Source organism: Protomyctophum bolini, assembly GCF_963924005.1.
Source record: "Protomyctophum bolini genome assembly, chromosome: 13".
NCBI lineage: Eukaryota > Metazoa > Chordata > Actinopteri > Myctophiformes > Myctophidae > Protomyctophum > Protomyctophum bolini.
The window spans coordinates 21227119-21246312 of NC_137874.1; the positions used below are offsets into that span (position 1 = coordinate 21227119).

At 43.8% G+C, this 19194-nt stretch overlaps 1 protein-coding gene across 4 annotated transcripts in view; it reads left to right on the forward strand.

The window, feature by feature from the left end:
• LOC308326917 (rho GTPase-activating protein 26-like) overlaps positions 1-18059 on the forward strand; it is a 150536-nt gene extending 132477 nt beyond the window's left edge. For 3 of the 4 annotated variants that reach the window (XM_080779993.1, XM_080779992.1, XM_080779994.1), the window contains 4 exons: positions 9395-9442; positions 10493-10603; positions 12818-12909; positions 17424-18059. In XM_080779993.1, the coding sequence (XP_080636119.1) occupies positions 9395-9442; positions 10493-10603; positions 12818-12909; positions 17424-17512 (340 nt within the window). In that variant the 3' untranslated portion in view covers positions 17513-18059. The remainder of the gene's footprint in view (positions 1-9394; positions 9443-10492; positions 10604-12817; positions 12910-17423) is intronic. The other variant, XM_080779995.1, reaches the window with a different exon arrangement.
• Positions 18060-19194: the final 1135 nt, after the last annotated feature.

Here is a 19194-nt window from a genome sequence, read left to right on the forward strand (position 1 = left end):
AATGGAAAATTGGCCTATTATAGCGCCACCAGGAGGACACCTTACCTGGTGGAGACCTGTGCTCTTTTTCTATAGTTGTTTTTGCAGTGCCACGTGTTTGGTCTGGGGGAGAACATAGTTAGCGGAACGCCTTCCATGCCCTTTTAAGCACCTGCACGAAAATGTCTCTGTTTCACTCTGACATTTTGAGCGGCCTTTCTAGCAATTCTGTGAAAGCTGACAAAAAAGGCAGATGGAAGAGCGTCTTGCTTACAATTTACAATTTACAATTTAGGCATTTAGCAGACGCTCTTAATCCAGAGCGACTTACATTAAGCAAGAACAAAAAGCATGGGAATACATCACATAAAGACATTTATCATGAAACATGCGTAGCTAAGAAAGTAACAGTGGAATATCTATAATGAAACTATACATATAAGCTATACATCTATACTACTATGCTACACATATGTACTATGACGTGCTATGACTACTAGAATTGCTATCTAAGGGGGTGGGGGTAAGTGCTATGGGCCATGATGGAGTCTGAAAAGGTGGGTTTTCAGACTGCGGCGGAAGATTGGGAGTGATGCTGCAGTTCTGACTGCAATGGGAAGTGCATTCCACAGTTTTGGAGCCAGAAGGGAGAAGAGTTTGGGACGTGTGGAGCGTTGTCCCGGCGTTTTTAGTGAGGGTACTTCCAGCTTCCCTGCGTTGGCTGATCTGAGTGAGCGGGAGGGTTTGTAGGGTTCGATCATACTTGCAAGATATGGGGGAGCCATACCTTTGCTTAGAGCACGTTGGAAGACTACACAAGCGAGGTGACAGTTAGTCGTTATGACAATTCATTCCTTCATAACGATTGCATTGGGTAGGTAAAAATGGTTTTGGCTATTAATAAAAAACACACCTATGACTTGCAGGTCACTCAATATGAGAGCAATTACCAACAGAATCATATCGGATTTTGGCACGCTCCTTACAAGTTGTACCTCCTTACGCACACACACACACACACACACACACACACACACACACACACACACACACACACACACACGGTACTGTATATATAGCTAAAATCTAAAATGACACAGATACTTTCCCAGTTTTAAGCTTCAAATTAACACCTTAAAATGTACAATCACTTTCTCACCCCTGCTGTGACTCACTTTAATGAAAGCATTGCCTTACGAGACACCATGCCGAGCCTCTGTTCTGAGAAACTGGAATAACAATTCAAATAACTTGACTGCAGGCGAGCAGGGAGAAAGAAACAAAACAAAACATGTAAACAAGGTCTGAAATATTCTCCCGACACACCTGTGACATACTGCAGTAGCTAGGTGACGTGTGTGTGTAGTGTGTGTGTGTGTGTGTGTGTGTGTGTGTGTGTGTGTGTGTGAATGTGCACGTCGTGCTCATGCAGATACTGTTTCCCCTTGCGTCTCCCTTTCATGTCTCTCTCTTTGATGTACTACAGGTGCACATTAATAGCATGCCTTCCATCCTACCTTCACATTTCTTGCTCATATTATCCCCTAATGTTCTCCCTCGCTCCCTCCGCTTTTTTCCGTCAATGGTTAAAGCCGTAAAGTCGCCTTGGGAACCAACAGTCTGGATATAGGACAGGAGCCTATCTCCTGTTTCTATAACGTGAGGCAGCTTGATGTACAAGTACATCCCCTGGACATGACGCTAGTATGTCGCAGGGACTTAAGGCCTATTCATATACTCCAGTTTTAGGTGATAAGGTGACCACTTAAAAACACAACATGACATCACGCCGCGGTGAGACGCGATTCACAGCTCACCCACAATCACCTAAAACTGGAGTATGCATAGGCTTTTAGGCTACACCTCAATCCAGCCCTGATGCTGCATGCCAAGCACAAGCAGGGAGGCATTGAGTCCCATTTTTATAGTGTTTGGTATGACTCAGCCAGGGAGCCCTAATCTCATGGTGGACACTGAGCTCATGGGGTGAAGTCGGTTTGCGTAGCCGACAATATCCACAATCTCTGAGCTAGTCAACAGGTCGCGCGTTGACTAGCACTGTGTACTACAGTGTCACACAGAAGTAGCTAAAATATACGAGTTCAAAATGCGTCATGTTTTGAGCTTGTAGATCGGCTATTCTTGAACTTGAATTCTGAAAAGTAACAGTTTTGGACATGATATTCCACCCGACTGAAATTATCACAACGTTATGCAACGTATTCCTTGCTCATTGCAAAGGGTGGAGAGCTGTAGGAGAAAGATACAGACTGCAGGGCTCAGTCAGTGGAATGGGTTCATTCATTCTTTGGCAACAGCATTACTAATTCAGATGTAGATAGATAACCTTTTGGTTAATTTTGCAGTGGATGTTGTTATTCAGCGCCATGGCTGATAGTGCCATGGCGCACGATAAGAGACAGTTCCACTTCCACAATACCTCATAATGTCATCGCCGTGGGGTTGAAGCCTCCTTTGTTAGACCCATTAAGACCTGAGGAACTGATTCTACAAAAATGTCTAATCCGTGGAGCGCCGGTGCTCAAACGGTTTCATGTCAAGGACCCACAGTATTATCTGTATTTGGCCGCGGACCCCAATCTGAAAATATTTTGTCTGGACGATGGGGGATAGTACCGTACGGGGTCTACTCTGGATGTTGCCGGGACCGTGCGGGGACCCCCACGCGGTACAGTTGCACCACTCACTTTAAAAAAAAAGTGCATTCTGCACAATGAGTACGTTTACTTAAAGGCATGGTAAGTTTGTTGTTAAAATGTTAAAGCACTATATTCTTCTTCGTCTTCTTTCGTGTATCATCCTCAAATGTCCAACTCAGTATCGAGTAGCCCTTGTCTCTGGTCCCACGTGGAAGAGGCCGGCCTCCGAAGGAGGTCTGTACAGGGGGCAGGTGTTGATTATGTGCTCGGCAGATTGCTCAAGCTCGCCACACTCGCATGCTGCACTGTCCGCCAAGCCCCACCTCTTCATTGCTGATTTGAAGCAGCCGACTCAGTGCGCAGGCGGTTCAGTAGGGTCCACTGCCGGCGTGGTAGGTCCTCTCCTTCAACGCCATCACCCGGGTTAAAGATGTAGTGGTGCATACGGGAGGGCCCAGCAGACTCGCACTCCCACTATATTCTGATTAGGGTTGTCCCGATCGGATCAGGTGATCGGAAATCGGGGCCGATCATTTTCAAATGATCGAAAGCGGATCGGGAGCCAAAAAGATGTGATCGGGACATCCCTAGTATCAATATTATATCCATATCATGATATTAGACTGGATATTGTCTGTGATTTGGGATATTGTACTATTGTGATATGGCATAAACGTGTTCTATAAAATATAAAAAGCAGAAAAATGTGACCGGGACTAATTGAAATGACAATTTCTGTTTAATAAAGAGCTGGAGACATGGAGAGTCCTGTTACCGAGAAAAAGAAAGAAGAAAAAAACATTATTTTTGTACTCAATGTGTCCGAATATAGAGCTATTTACCTATTTTAACAAAGGCAAACCCAGTATTCATCAGGCAGTTTCTATTACCTTTGGCAGCAGCACACTGTCAACATACTGTGTGTGTGTGTGTGTGTGTGTGTGTGTGTGTGTGTGTGTGTGTGTGTGTGTGCGCGCACGCGGGTGAGTGGGTGTGCATAATGGACTGATGTGGCGTGGATTGACGACTATCTGGCAGAGGAAATGAAGGCGGGATCAATTTAATTAAGGCTAGCAGAGAGAGGAGGACGGAGCTGTAAACTCAGCTCTTCATTATTTACCTCTTCATTTGTAAACCAATAAAGAGTTTGTTACCCTTTTTTAAGATAACACAGTGCTCCCACGCATCCTGGCGGGAAACACATTGAAGAATTGTTCCAGTTTTATTCCGGTAAAGGGAAAACGTAGGAAGATACTTGCTTAACTGTAAGTTATAACTGTAAATTTAAGGTTTGATATCGTTGCTGATGGGAGGAAACCAACTAACTACATTTCTTTATTATTTTTTTGCATAAATCAGATGCTATTGAACACCATATAAAGTCACAACACCAACATTGATGAGGCAGTATTGATTTGTTTTCAAAATATAAGGTTTTCGCCATTTCCTGAAAAATGAACATTTTGGAGTTAAGTGGTTTCTTCCCGACAACAGAGATGTATTATTTCATGAGCAGAAATCAATCAGGGCAGAGCTATTGGTCTGTCTGTCGGTTCCCTGCTCAGGTGTTCTCTGGCAGAAACATGGCTGTGTTGTCCGTCCATACGATGAAAAACACAGGCCTCCCCATCAGTCATCATCTACATCAGATGTTCCCAAAGTGGGACCCCCAGGGGTCCTTGAGGGAGTTCCAGGGGGTCCCCAGCTAAATGATAGTTTGGAACCAAATGGACCATTATGCATGGGTCTGTGACCCGTTGGGTCCATTTGGTTCCATTTGTACACTCTCAGAGTTAAATTAACATTGATTTTACAATATAAATTGGGGGTCCCAGAGGGGTCTTTGAAATTAAATGGGTTGAGAATCAATGCTAGAGCCCTAAAGACATTCTCTTATGGGGGTCCCTGGCATATCTCTTCAAATGGGGGTCCGCGGGCTAATTTGTGTCTATTTGGGGGTCCTTGACATGACAACAATTTGAAAATGGCAGTGGTCATTGCTGGTTACATTTCGTTCCAAGAGGGCTGGAGTCATCACAGGCCTCCACGTGGGAGTGGATGTGACTGGGTTCAACAAAACCATGGCTGCCATGGCAACCCCAACGTGTGCACGCACAGCACTGAGAAGGACATGCAGAGCCTGGGCTCTGCATTCTGCCAGGGCCGGGTCAAGTTCAGCAGTGGCACAATCTGGTTTTATTTGTCAGATCGCAGTTGTACAGGTGTCGAGCAGTGTGGGAAATTATTAGTATTAATATAACATAATTCATGTTGTACACAGCTGTCATTTAACTCTTCTTTTGCCAGCTACGTATATATTCATACAAACCCCCCCCCCCCCCCCCCCTTTACACCATAAATTAAGCTGCTTAGCGGAAAATCAGGTTTTAACATTGGTCCGGGACTCCGGTTACTAGGCAATGCCTTCGTCACCCCCAGCACCAGGATCTTTGCACACTGCCCCCATTTTCCTCCAGTCAAAGTAGGATTTGCAATGCCTCATATCTCTGAAACTACGAGTTGTTTTTCTGATGCATCCAAGGTTCAGATGTCATTTGTGATTTTGTAACGCATCGCGCCTGACATGTTAACGTTTCTGGCGAAAGGTAAACAGCATGAGCTAACGCTAATAATAGCCATTCGTTACAATGGTGGTCTCCAGGCCGGGAAACCCGGAAATGAAGAGGCAAAAACCGCTGACAGGGTTTACCTAAACTCTGCTGCCACCTTGTGGCACAAATAATTAAAATAAGAAGAACTGACACACCTGAATGTTTGAGAACCACTGTATATAGGACCTTTTATAACTGCAATGATGAGCCTCAGTGTACAACTAAGAATTTCACCCACCTTTGTAATGTGATGTACTGCATTCTGACCTGCAGTCGCTCAGTATTCATTCATTTCGCATTTACAACAGCTAATTTTGTTTAAAAGTTGGTTAATGGTCAAGAGATTCCATGTAGTCATAGGGAATAGCAACCACATTTTCTGCAGGAAAATAAAAAAAATAAGGGTTTTGATTGGAATATGTCTCTGATTTCCAAGTTGCCATAATATTATTTGGTAAGCGTATGGTAAGCAATAAAAGGCTTGCCTGGCTTCGCATGGCCTCTGCTACAGCACAGCCGTGCCAATACCCATGATGAAGCATGGCCTCTGCCACAGCACAGCCGTGCCAATACCCATGATGAAGCATTTCCTCAATCTCATGTTATTGCTTTGAAAGACCTCAATTTAAATTATATTATTTTCGGTGGGAAACAGCCACGTCAAACATCTGCAGTAGTTCCTTGAACATTTCTCCAATTGGCATCTCCTCTCTATTATTATATATAGCCTATAATTTGTTTTCTTTCTATTTTTTCTTCCCAATTTAGTCGTTATGCCGATTGATTCCTCCCCACACACTTCTGTGTGTTGTCACAGCTGTTGTATAGTAGGATACAACAGCCTCAACTGCCAGCGAGGAGCCACCACCGGGAGGCTGTATAGCCTGCGCTTCGCCCTATCCTCCCGCCCAACGCCCAACCCCCAAAAATGTCACCCTCCCCACCTGGCAGATAGCAGAAACTATACCGCCCACTCTGTCGAGGCACACACAAACAAACAAGCCCTAATACCACCACTTTTACAGAACAACATAAATGATACAAACCAACAGACAACTACACAACCCTTTGTTGCTCTCCCAAGAATGATGCTTGCAAAAGGATTCAGGATAGAAGAGGGTTTATTTGTCACTCACTAATACAGGTACAGTGAAATTATCATGATGGCACTGGCAGAATGGCAGCATGCCCGGACCTTTCCTGGCCGCCTATTGGCGTGGTGTTTTTTTTTTAAATCATGGAGGCCCCCTACGGTCGCGGCCCACCGGGAATATGCCCGGCACGTCCTATGGCCTGCAGTCCAGTCCAGCCCTGCTTCGCTCACCCGGACACAGTGTCCGTACAGACGCGGGACAAATCCGGATGCACTGCGGTGGATTTGAACCACCCAGACTATATGTCCTAGCTACTTTTCCACTGTGCTACCCAAGCACACCCTATCCTTGGTTGAACAGATTCCCAAGGGCTTTACCAAGACCCAAAAGAGAAATTAGACCAGGGCCCGGGACCCAAACTAGTGAAACTTGCGTTGTGAGCTTGTACATCTGCTATTATTCACTGCTTCTTAAATTATTTGATTTCATTTATGAAACTTGGAATTGTTTTTAATTCATGAAAAGTTGTATATTCTTTAATGTAGAAAATGGAAAAGAAATATATTTTTTCCTGAGATTTACTTATGACAATATTTTGGTCTGCTTGTCTTTAAAGGACGTGCCAGCGTGGCTATAACCACAATTAAAGCCCACACACAATGCACAAATGTAGTTAACAGGCTTGGCTAAGTGGCTGCAGAGCCCACGTCTAGCCGGGACTGGAATTGAATGAAACTCTGTGTTTGGTTTTTGGTGTGCCTCCATCTTCTCTGCCATGTCTATTACTCCTCATTAGACGCTTGTTATTGTGGTCAAGACAGTGTGCCTGCTCACTAGACCAGACATGTTATTGTGGTCAAGACAGTGTGCCTGCTCACTAGACGAGACATGGAAAGAACTCTTTAACTATAAGTACATTTAGTATTAGTACCTTTTAGGTCATTTTACTTTGGTTGAGTGTGACAATTTCTTTAAATACTTTGCTGTCAAATTAACGCCCTACATGATTACACTACAGCAGGGCTATTCAACTGGCGGCCCCCTAGTGGCCCTTGGAATAATTTTCTAACAACAAACAAAAAAAGATGTAAGAGAGAAAGGTATGTTGTGCGTGATATATAAAGTGCTAGATTACAAGTAAGACGCGCAAACGCGGGAAGCGAACACAGCTTGTACATATTTGGGGTTTTTTAAAGTTACGTTTTTAAGATTTTTTGTGACTATGTGTGCGTGTGTGTGTGTGTGTTTTTTTTTCAAGTTTTTTTACGTAAAAAAAAATTAAGTAACTTTTTTTTTAAGTTACGTTTTTGTGTGTGTGTGTGTGTGTGTGTGTGTGTTTTTTGTGTGTGATACAGCAGCGCCCTCTGGTGGCGGGCAGGTGGTGTTACAGCGTGACAGACAGACAGACACACAGACAGACAGACATGTTCTGCTAGGTCTCATAGTTAGTGCTCATTGCGTTCGCAATCATCATGACAGTAATCCTAAATTATAATCTATCATATTCAAGGGCTTAGACTCCTGCAGAGTGTGTGTGTGTGTGTGTGTGTGTGTGTGTGTGTGTGTGTGTGTGTGTGTGTGTGTGTGTGTGTGTGTGTGTGTATTTTCAGCTAGTGCTCGTTGACACTCGTTCTGTGAAATAGGTCTATTCTAAGGTTAAATCAGGTATAGCATATACTTGTATAGACATATATCACCCTGTGCTCATACTGTGCACAAATGTATTAGCCTACAATAGATCTTTGTGTTTGTAGAATCCAAAAAAATGTGCGCTTCGCGTGCACGCTGTGCGGCCCTCCACACATAATCATTCTACAGTTGTGGCCCCTGACCTAGCCTGAGCTAACGTGTTAAGTTTCTGGTCTATAGGGGTGGGTCGCGGCTGAGATTTGCGCACGCCCTGATTGGATCTCACCGATCTGTCCGTCAGCCCTGGCCACTCCTCTCCCACCTGAAGCGCTACGTCACATAATTTGGAGCGACACCCACCCGGAAGCGTTGACTCCCACTTCTAGACCAAGGCAGCGAATGCGTTCCTCCAGGCTTTCATTTTTCGCGCAGACGAAATGAAAGCCTGGGTATTGAGGCTACCCCTGACCTAATCTATTTGAATACCCCTGCACTACAGCATCGCATCGCACAAGACCTAATCTAGTTGAAAACCCCTGCACTACAGCATCGCATCGCACACGCGTATCAAAGGTAGCAGATCAACAAGCTCCAAATGTGGTGCAAACTTGCGAAGTGCCACGTTTTGATATTGCCGATCTGCTACTTTTGCTGTTTTTGTATTTGAATCTTGAAAAGTAACAGTTTTGAAGGTTTCCACCCGACAGAGAAAATATTGTAGTTTGTTACTTTACTACAATTATTTGAAAACGTTATACTAGTTAACTTTGTATAGGTTTAAATTATTAATACAGAATAAAACATACATTCACCAATTAAGCCGTATTTTATTATGGAGTATGGAATATAGAATATGTATTTTTTTTCTTCTTTTTTAATGAGTAGTTTTTGATGCCACTCTTGCACTATGCAACTTTAATCTTCTGCTTTGGATTTGAACCTGTGCTGACATTTTTACCATCGAGGAGCCGGCCTGCTTGCTCAGGGGATACATTGAATCTAAATGTCTCATAGAAGAGCAAGGAGACAAAATACGACAAAATACAACCACTCGGATTGCATAAGATATATTGTATTCATATACTGGACAATACAGATGGGACAAATTTACATTTCATTAATTAAAAAGGTTACATAGTTTGTTCATGCAGGCTGCAGTAATGATGTGGCTTCGGTACAAAAGCATCAAAATATTATTTTGTACCCTACACACACACACACACACACACACACACACACACACACACACACACACACACACACACACACTACAAACTCACAGTGCATTGTGAACTTGTAGATCGCCAAAGATGGTGCAAATGTAAAAAGAAAAGACGGGGAAATGAAGATTTTTAAGTTGTTGAAAAGCTTCGTTTATTCAGCTTATTTATTTATTTATTTGTTTTCCTTATAATTGCAGGTTGAACCCAAAGAGTCGTACCAGCATACCTAGCAGCATCGCTACCAGGTAAGAACAGCCTTTTAGCCTTGTGATGATGAATGACTCTGGTTTCACCACTAGCACTGCAATGAATGACTCTGGTTTCACCACTAGCACTGCAATGAATGACTCTGGTTTCACCACTAGCACTGCAATGAATGACTCTGGTTTCACCACTAGCACTGCAATGAATGACTCTGGTTTCACCACTAGCACTGCAATGAATGACTCTGGTTTCACCACTAGCACTGCAATGAATGACTCTGGTTTCACCACTAGCACTGCAATGAATGACTCTGGTTTCACCACTAGCACTGCAATGAATCACTCTGGATTCACCACTAGCACTGCAATGAATCACTCTGGTTTCACCACTAGCACTGCAATGAATGACTCTGGTTTCACCACTAGCACTGCAATGAATCACTCTGGATTCACCACTAGCACTGCAATGAATGACACTGAATGACACACTGTTTACCACACCATATGGAGTGTGTGAACATGTTTGTGCACATGTACAGTTTATGTGCATGTTGGCATAATACGTGTACTTTACACCAGTGGTCCTCAAACTTTTTCATATCAAAGACACCCGCATTGATATGTATTTGGCCATGGACGCCCATCAGAAAATGCTTTGTGCCAGAGACCTTCAGAAGAGATTTTTGTTCATTACACATTTTCCAAACATTTTCGATATTTCTCCAAAAATCACACTTGTCCGAAGTGAAGGGCGCTCTTATCATCAGCCAATCAAATCATACACACAAACACACAAAGCTGTGCATAGGAGGGGCTAGTGCTCCTCAAAAAAGCAGATAGCAGATGTACAAACCCGGAGTGCAGTCTGTTATTTTTGAACATATAAATAAGTGGTTGAAATGATACATTAACTGCTTTAGCTGGAACCCCCCCAAGGACCCCACTTTGAGAACCAATCGTTTACAGTGTGTGTGTGTGTGTGTGTGTGTGTGTGTGTGTGTGTGTGTGTGTGTGTGTGTGTGTGTGTGTGTGTGCGTGTGCGTGCGTGTGTGTATGTGTGTGTGTGTGTGTGTGCACGCGTGCGTGCATCAGTGCGATGGCTCCGAGCCCCACTTCACCGCGTTCCCCCTCGTGGCCGATGTTCTCGGCCCCCTCCAGCCCCCAGCCTGCCTCGTCGGCCTCCAGTGACTCCTCCCCGGTCAGGTGGGTGTCCCGTCCCTCAACAACCCCAACCCCAACCCCCCTGGATCAGTGATGCTGCTCAGTAAAGCCATGTAGTTTGACCCATTAAGACCTGAGAGTGAATCCACAAATGCCTTCTAAACCAGTAGTTAACTCAAACCTTTTTCATGCCGTGGAAACCCCCAAAATGATATCTTTATTGTTCTCGACGGGATATGTGTCTTCAGTCTATTCATAAACAACAACAACTACAACCAAAACAACACATATCCATATAGCACAAAACAACATATTACACATACACAACAACAAGACAATACATGAGTCCCCAATACCATCCTATTAATGGGGCAGTTTGTTTAATGCCGCAATGACTGAGTTGACTATCCCTAGCTTTTTTTTCCCCACTTCAAAGTATCTTTGCCCAGATGCCATTAGGTCGAAGTAGCAATACAGTTCAGTTCTTTTTTGTTTTTGTTATTGCAAATGCTAAGCGTGTGATGACCTTATTGTCCATATCAGAAAGTGTGGGTGTGGGAGTCCAATAATCTTGTAAGCAATACGGGTAATTCTGTTAGGCATAAATGACCGTAATAAGTGGTCAGACGGCGTGTTGCGAAAATCTTCAAGTGAGCCCTGATCCAGAAAACAACTGGATTACATGTTGTGGCTTTTCACCGCCCCAGTGGCGAATTTCTTTTCCGTAAAAGCCTGTCTCTCAGGCTGTGGGAAAGAATGTGTGTATTACGACGTGCCGTAAAAATCGATTGACAAAGTGAACAATCCACTGTGTCCTTGCACTGCACTGCCACAGTCCTTGGTTTTACGATAGAATGGTATATATCATAATCGTACAAGTGTGCAACAGAGCTTGTAATGTAGATCTTCCATTTTTGCTCTTTTTGTGTGACACTCATGACGAAGTAAGGCATTCATTTTATGAAAGTACACACATACACATGGCATAGTCTCACAAGCCATACAGCTCTTGCATAACTCCACCTCACAAATGACAGGAAGCTGTCCTGTTTGTCATTTTCTTGTTTAAATTATCTTTACAACTCTATAACATCAGCCCAGCTCCTTATCCAGACAGCCATGTCAAAACTTGACTATTGTAACTCCTTACTGGCCTACCGGCATGCGCACTGAAGCCTCTCCAACTGATCCAAAATGCCGCAGCTCGCTTGGTCTTCAACCAGACAAAATTCTCACATGTCTCCCCCCTGCTCCGCTCCCTCCATTGGCTCCTAGGCGCTGCCCGCACAGAATACAAAACTGTGATGCTGGCATTCAAGGCAACCAAAGGTATGCCCCACCCATATCTTGCAAGTCTGATTGAACCCTACAAACCCTCCCGTGCACTCAGATCAGCCAACGCAGGGAAGCTGGAAGTACCTTCACCTTCATTGCAATCAGAACGGCAGCCTCACTCCCAATCTTCCACCGTAGTCTGAAAATCCACCTCTTCAGACTCTATCATGGCCCGTAGCACTTGCCCTAGCCTGGATGACCTTACAGGCGTATGCAAAGGCTCAATTTATGTAACTTACAGTAGATAGCATTTTATATAGACTTAGATAGAATTGTATGTAGACTTATAGCATTTGATGTAGACATAGCATTATATAGTGTATATATGCATAGTTTCATTATTTAGATATTCCACTGTTACATTCTTATTTTATGTATGATTCATGATAACTACTTGTTTATTTATATGATGTATTGCCATGCTTTTTTGTTCTTGCTTAATGTAAGTCGCTCTGGATTAAGAGCGATTTATTGTATATTTTTAAAGTGTGTCATAATCTCCAATTCTGCTAAAATCAGTTAAGCTTAGATGGGCTTTATTTGGTTTCCATTGGTTCTTATGTAGGTGACTGTGTAGTGTAGTGTAGTGTAGTGTAGTGTAGTGTAGTGTAGTAGTGGGTGGAAGCAGTTGAAAGTTGTTTGTCTAGCAAGGCTATTTGTGGCAGAATGGCTTTGAGACACATCTTGTGGTTTGGCTAACGCTAGATGAATAAATTGCGCTTCAAGGGACAAGTGGTCTACCCTGACTTATCTATTTTTGAGAAATATCACATCAATCATTTATCACGAATCTTCTCTTCTGGGGGTCCCTGGCACAACACATTTTCAGATGGACATCCACGGCCAAATACATAGGCCTACCACTATATCTACCCTGACGTTTCAATGACTAGATTCTCTCTCTCTCTCTCCTCTGTGCAGCATTGCAGGGAGAAAAGCGAGAGCGCTGTATGCCTGCAAGGCAGAGCACGACTCTGAGCTGTCCTTCATCGCCGGGACCGTCTTTGAGAATGGTGAGTTGCAGCCCACGTGACGCCAGGGAGGAAGGAAGCGCAGGGAATGTGTGGGCGCGTGTTTGTAGAGAAGCACAATAATTAGTGGCTGGGAGAGACCAAATGAACCGTGGATCTGGTCTCTTGACCTTTTCGCTGAGTCGCGTGGGACGTCTGTGTGTGTGTGTGTGTGTGTGTGTGTGTGTGTGTGTGTGTGTGTGTGTGTGTGTGTGTGTGTGTGTGTGTGTGTGTGTGTGTGTGTGTGTCTGTCTTTGTGTGTGTGTCATAACTGTGGTTCTTATAGTCAGCATCTATATTTATTTTGAGCATTTATTCTATCGGTCAATGTTTTGATTAATCGAAGACTTTCACAATTTACCATGTCACTATTTTAGGGATCTAAGGTTCCCAAACTGTTTAGCTCAGGGGGTGTCCAAACTTTCTTTTCTCCTACCTATCAGAATTTACTTTCGGACCATTATTAAAGTCACATAAAAATCCTTTGCATGTCAACAATTTTATTTCAACTGAGCTAAAAAGTACTGCCGAAGCAGACAACCTGCAGCCCTACAGGTTAGAATAAAATCCTTCACGGTGCAAGGCTCGAAGATACAGGATGAAATCAAGAAAATGCCAGCACTCAAAATGTCCCTTTCACAAGCTTTGTTGGCCACAAAGCCGAAACGCTAACTAAAAAACAAACTCAACCACAGATGCGACATTATGACAAATTCAAACAGTCTTCCATTGGCACTTCAGAAAGTCCACAAAATTGTAGACCAATTTAAAGTACATTACTTGAGTATTTAGGTACTATCCAGTATCCACCACTGTTCAGTGGTGGCATTTCAGTGGAGACAAAGAGGCAAATTAGGCACGACAATGGTGGGGGGAAAATAAATGAATGCTGGTACTTGATCAGCAAAAGTAGCAGATCCACTTTGAGCTTTTTGATGTGCTACTTTTTCTATTCATGATTTGAATCATGAAAAGCAGCAGTAGGCTATTTGGACATAAATAAAATGTAAAATCCTCTGTTGGGTGGAAACATGCTACTAACACTGCCTGTACTGCTGTTTACTTCTGACCCCTGTTCAAGTCAGTGTACTGTACTCTCAATTTGCTTGTCTAGAGAGAGTTGGCGGGATGGGGGAGTGGGTGGGAGAGGATGAGCAAGCTAACTGTATCTGATTCTGTACATGTCTGTATTGTCTATTGTGCACTGTCTATTTGTGTAACTGCACTGTACTGTATGTAATGTTTTTCACTGTGTATGGGACCCCCTCTAAAATGAGTTGCATCTCAAGGGGCTATCCTTTCAATAAAATTCTGAGCAAACCTCATAATTATGAGGTTTCCACCCGACAGAGGATTTTACAAGCTTACAAGTCCAAGGTCTCTTATCGTTACAATCATTTGATGTCAATGTTCTAACTTTTTGTGTTTTGTTTTGTAAATTCTAATGTATCTGTTGTTGGAGCCGGGTCAAGGCTATTGTTTATATCATTGCTGCTCGGTAATGAAGTGACGTTGAATCAAGCTTATAAGCGTCACAATATGCCCAACTATCTACGTATTTATTTCATAATACGGGCTGAAGAATTCATCAATATTTTGTCTTCTTCTGTTTGGCATGATGAAATCCAGAGAACTTGTTGATCGGTGGCCTGTAGACTCGCTTGGCCTTACCTATGATTGCTGAGCCCTGCCGTGACGTGAAACCGTCCGCTTGTCGATGGGCTATTTTTGAGTGGTGCCTAACCGCTCCAGTCCAATAACAGACTGCGTGTGTATGTCTGTTTGGAGTACAAACAGCTGCAGCCTGCACCACTTAGTTCACACTGGTGTGATTTTTCTATTTGTATCTTGAAAACCAACAGTTTTTGGACATTAAAGGGGAGTTCCCGCGCATCCCGTTTTTTTCCTGAATTCTGATGATAATCTATGTATGAATGCATGTTAGTGGCCTCATTAGGCACACTGGCAGAGCCCGACCAGAGCCTTTTGTGGTGGTTCTGGAGAACCGTGGGTCCGACCGACTCGATACATGGCACTGCACTCCCTGTGGGGGTGTGGAACGCGTGTCGAATGTGAAGTCGGTGGGGCAAACGGTTCTCGAGTTACGTGCATTACAACCATACACACACGTACGCGCACACACACATAAGTACGCAGAGACGTGGCGCATTTATAGTAGGAATTATGTGCAGGATCTAATTTACATACAAATATGAGGGACTTTTTGACTAATTCCAAATTCCTCTCACACACTTATGCCAGTGTGCCAGTGATCGCCCTCCTTTGTGCCAATGTTGGCACCGGTGCCAAAGGTTGCCTACCCATGCCCTACACACTGCGTTGAAGGTCACAATGCAACGCTTTGTGAGCCTGCAGATCACCTGTTTTATTAAATTCAATGTTTTTTTTCAAGATAAGGAAAAAATAAGAGGTTTTGGGCATACAAGTTTTCCACACGGCAGCGACGATGCCATGACTTTGTGGTCTATAAATAAAGACAGATTAGATCCATGACAGCCAGGAATCAACAGGGTCATCATGTGAGAGCGAGCCACAACACCAGCCACTGTGTGCGTTTACAATCCTCTATAACTCAACCTCACCAACGTTGTGACTTTTATGAATTTTGACATTCTTAACATTGTGTAATAAAACACAAAATAAGGTTATGTTCTGCTCTTAAATGAGCTCTTCTCAAACTGTCTACATCTCAAACTCGCGCTCTCGAGAAAAACTTGCGCAAGAAAAACTTGCGCGAGTGCATGTGCCTGAAATATGACGTAAATTTGTGGCAACAGAAACATTAACTATTTTATTGTGGCTAGCTGTTAGCATAAATCCCAGTTCCAGGTGCCACCATACGCTTTCACTTTAAGAGTCGGAGTTTGCCCCCCCCCCCCGAAATGTGGATGGCAGAAGATCGACCAAGGACAGATCTCCTGGAGTCCGACTTATGGAGGTTTTAAAATCCTCCTTTCAACTGCTTTACACAGTGATTATATTTTCAATCCCATAGCTCGAGCGGTGGGGCGTTGCCATAGCAACCGGACCAATGTTAAAAGCTGCCGTGGGACTCAACCATTATATAGACGGAGTATACATTGGGGTCGGTATATATACGGACCTGGGATATAACGTCCCCTAGCGGTGGGGTCCTTTTTTTCACACTACGCTTCCTGCGCCCCTCATGAGCAAACCTGTCGCTGATCCAGGCCACGCCTGGTCACTCGCTCCTCTTCTGAAAGGACCTTAAGCCGGCAGGCTCTATTAGCTCAATGATAAAGATGTTGGCACTTCATCTGGGGTAGAAGAGGAAAGTTACATAGTGCAGCTTTAAGAAGTGGCAATACCATAATGTAGAAGTATGGCATCTATCGATATATCGTATATCGATATATCGATATATAACTCGAGCTAGGTTCTAAACAAGAAAGCATGTTTACAGTTGTTGCACAGAAATTACAATAATTAAATCAAAATATACTTTAAAATACCCAAACTAAAATTATTCATCATGCAGATGCTAAAGTTGCAAAAGTTATTGTTTTAATTTAAAAAACATCAAAATGCTTTGGAAATAGCAGATATACAAGCGCACAACGCATCGTTGCGGCACGTTGTGAATATGTGGAGTGTATAATATAGGGCCCAACGTATGTATGTTTGGTAATAATACAAAATCTAAAGCAACGTATAACTAAAGTAACTAAAGTATAATTTACTTTTACAATTGACAATGTAGAATTTTCCTACATTGTCAATTATAAAAGTAAATAAACTTAGTTGCATTCATACTTGCAAGTCATTTAGGGTGAACAAAAACAAACGAGAAATATCACAGACAAAAACACCCGCTCTGTCTCGTGTTTTCCGTAAACAATTTACCCATCTTTGATGCGAGTCTGTGGTAACCCAGCCTTGCTGAAAGCATGGTGTTTTTCCTCTGCAACAAACCACTTCCTGTGTCTTTTTTACTTCCCCCTTTCTCGCCGAGGCGGGACAGTGCTGAAACTCAGCTGCTTGCTCTTGGTGCAAACAAGCAGTCTTCACTGATGTATCTTGTTCTCAGCCCACACAGCACTGGAACTGTGTCATGCAGTAGCCACTTAAGCCCCATCTTATATTCTTTTGCAAAACCGTACGGTGATCTACAAGCTTAGGACTTCTTCAGCTTGAGACGGGGAACATTCTGAGAAAATAGCCGATCTTACAAGCTTGTAAATCGGCTATTTTCAGAGAACACATTCTTGTGCCAAGATTAATAATAACTAAACCTCATGTACATAATGTTTATTTATTATTTATAGATTAATAACTAAACCTCATGTACATAATGTTTGGATGGATTTGTCCTTCCCTTGCCCCCGACTGTTTCTTTATTTTCTTCCTCTTCTTTTTCATTCTGGAAACAATACAAATTGTTTGGACCAAACACAAATTTCACCCACTGTTTTGCACCTGTAAACCTGTGATGTCATGTGGCAATTAAACATTTATTCTGATTCTTTTCTCTGCAGTTCATTCATCGAGGGAGCCCGGCTGGCTGGAGGGGACGCTGGATGGGAGGATGGGCCTCATCCCAGAGAACTATGTGGAGTTTGTGTAGTCTCCAGTGGTGGTCTCTCCCCCCCCCCCCCCCCCCCCTGTAACGGTGTGTTCACACTGGCCAGATACAAAGATATACAGTCTACTACCACCATTCATTTGTAGCTGCTGCAAGAGCTACAAATTGAAAAGTTGAGCTGGTTTCAACTTCAGCTGCAAAGATGCAAAGCTACACATATCAGCTTTTTACCTTTTTTGTATTATTTTTGGCCAGTATGAACGCAGCATTAGGGTCCATTTGGAACCCCACCCCCTCAAGGAACCCTGACAGGGTCCCCGGCCTAGACCCTACCTTGAGAAGCACTGGTCTACAGCAATGGACTCCCACTCCACTGCATACTGTAGGAACTATCGGACCGGACTGGGGGCTGCACGTTTTCTGGAGGGGAAACCAACTTGGAACTGTCTGGTACCCTGGACTTCATTTGACCACAAAGGGAACGGATTAATGGAGAGTGGGCATGTCGTCGATGTTGTGTGGACTGGACTGGACTGGACTGGACTGGGTGTTAGTGGACTGGACTGGATTGGAGTGGACTGTGTGGGAGTGGAGTGGACTGGACTAGTTGGAGTGGACTGGGTGGGAGTGGAGTGGACTGGACTAGTTGGAGTGGACTGGGTGGGAGTGGAGTGGAGTGGAGTGGACTAGTTGGAGTGGACTGGGTGGGAGTGGAGTGGACTAGTTGGAGTGGACTGGGTGGGAGTGGAGTGGAGTGGAGTGGACTAGTTGGAGTGGACTGGGTGGGAGTGGAGTGGAGTGGACTAGTTGGAGTGGACTGGGTGGGAGTGGAGTGGACTAGTTGGAGTGGACTGGGTGGGAGTGGAGTGGAGTGGAGTGGACTAGTTGGAGTGGACTGGGTGGGAGTGGAGTGGAGTGGACTAGTTGGAGTGGACTGGGTGGGAGTGGAGTGGAGTGGACTAGTTGGAGTGGAGTGGGGGATAGATCACTGTGTTGCACTGGAAAAAAATAAACAAAAAAAGACGAGACTCTTATTGGATTTAGCATTGAACAGAGAGGAGGAGCGTGTGTGTCTGTGTGTGTGTGTGTGTGTGTGTGTGTGCGTGCGCGCTAAATGTCCACACACAATAGTAGATTTTCAGGAAATAGACATTGTGAGGGCCGTTTCCCAAGATCTTCACAAGATAAATTGTCGTTTCTATTATTTCATGAGATGTGGGGGTTAGCATTAGGCCTTTTAGAGATTAGGTGTTGGAGTTTATTATGCCTGATTTATTATGCTCCCACCCCCCAAAAGTAGCAGTAATACCGGTGTTAGAGAGTGTGTGTGTGTGTGTGTGTGTGTGTGTGTGTGTGTGTGTGTGTGAGAGAGAGAGAGAGAGAGAGAGAGAAAGAGAGAGAGAGAGAGGGGGGCTAATGAAGAGAGGGAAACGAACGACTGAGGAATAAGGCTCATGGTTAAATAATTTCTTTTTTACTTTTTACAGCGTTTTGCTTACCGTGTGAATATGCACTGCCACTGCTGTGGATTGTTTAAACGAGGGACCAGGGGGAGGGGGGAGGGGGAGGAAGAGGCCTTAAGGGTGCTTGGACTGCAGAGCCATGTGGTTATAGCCACCGATCAAGAAGACTCGCTATGTAAAACTGACTGAAATGATGTGGGATCATTCTGCGGTGGTGAGAGAGAGTTGATGTTTTCGCATTGCGCCAAAACAAAATTTAAG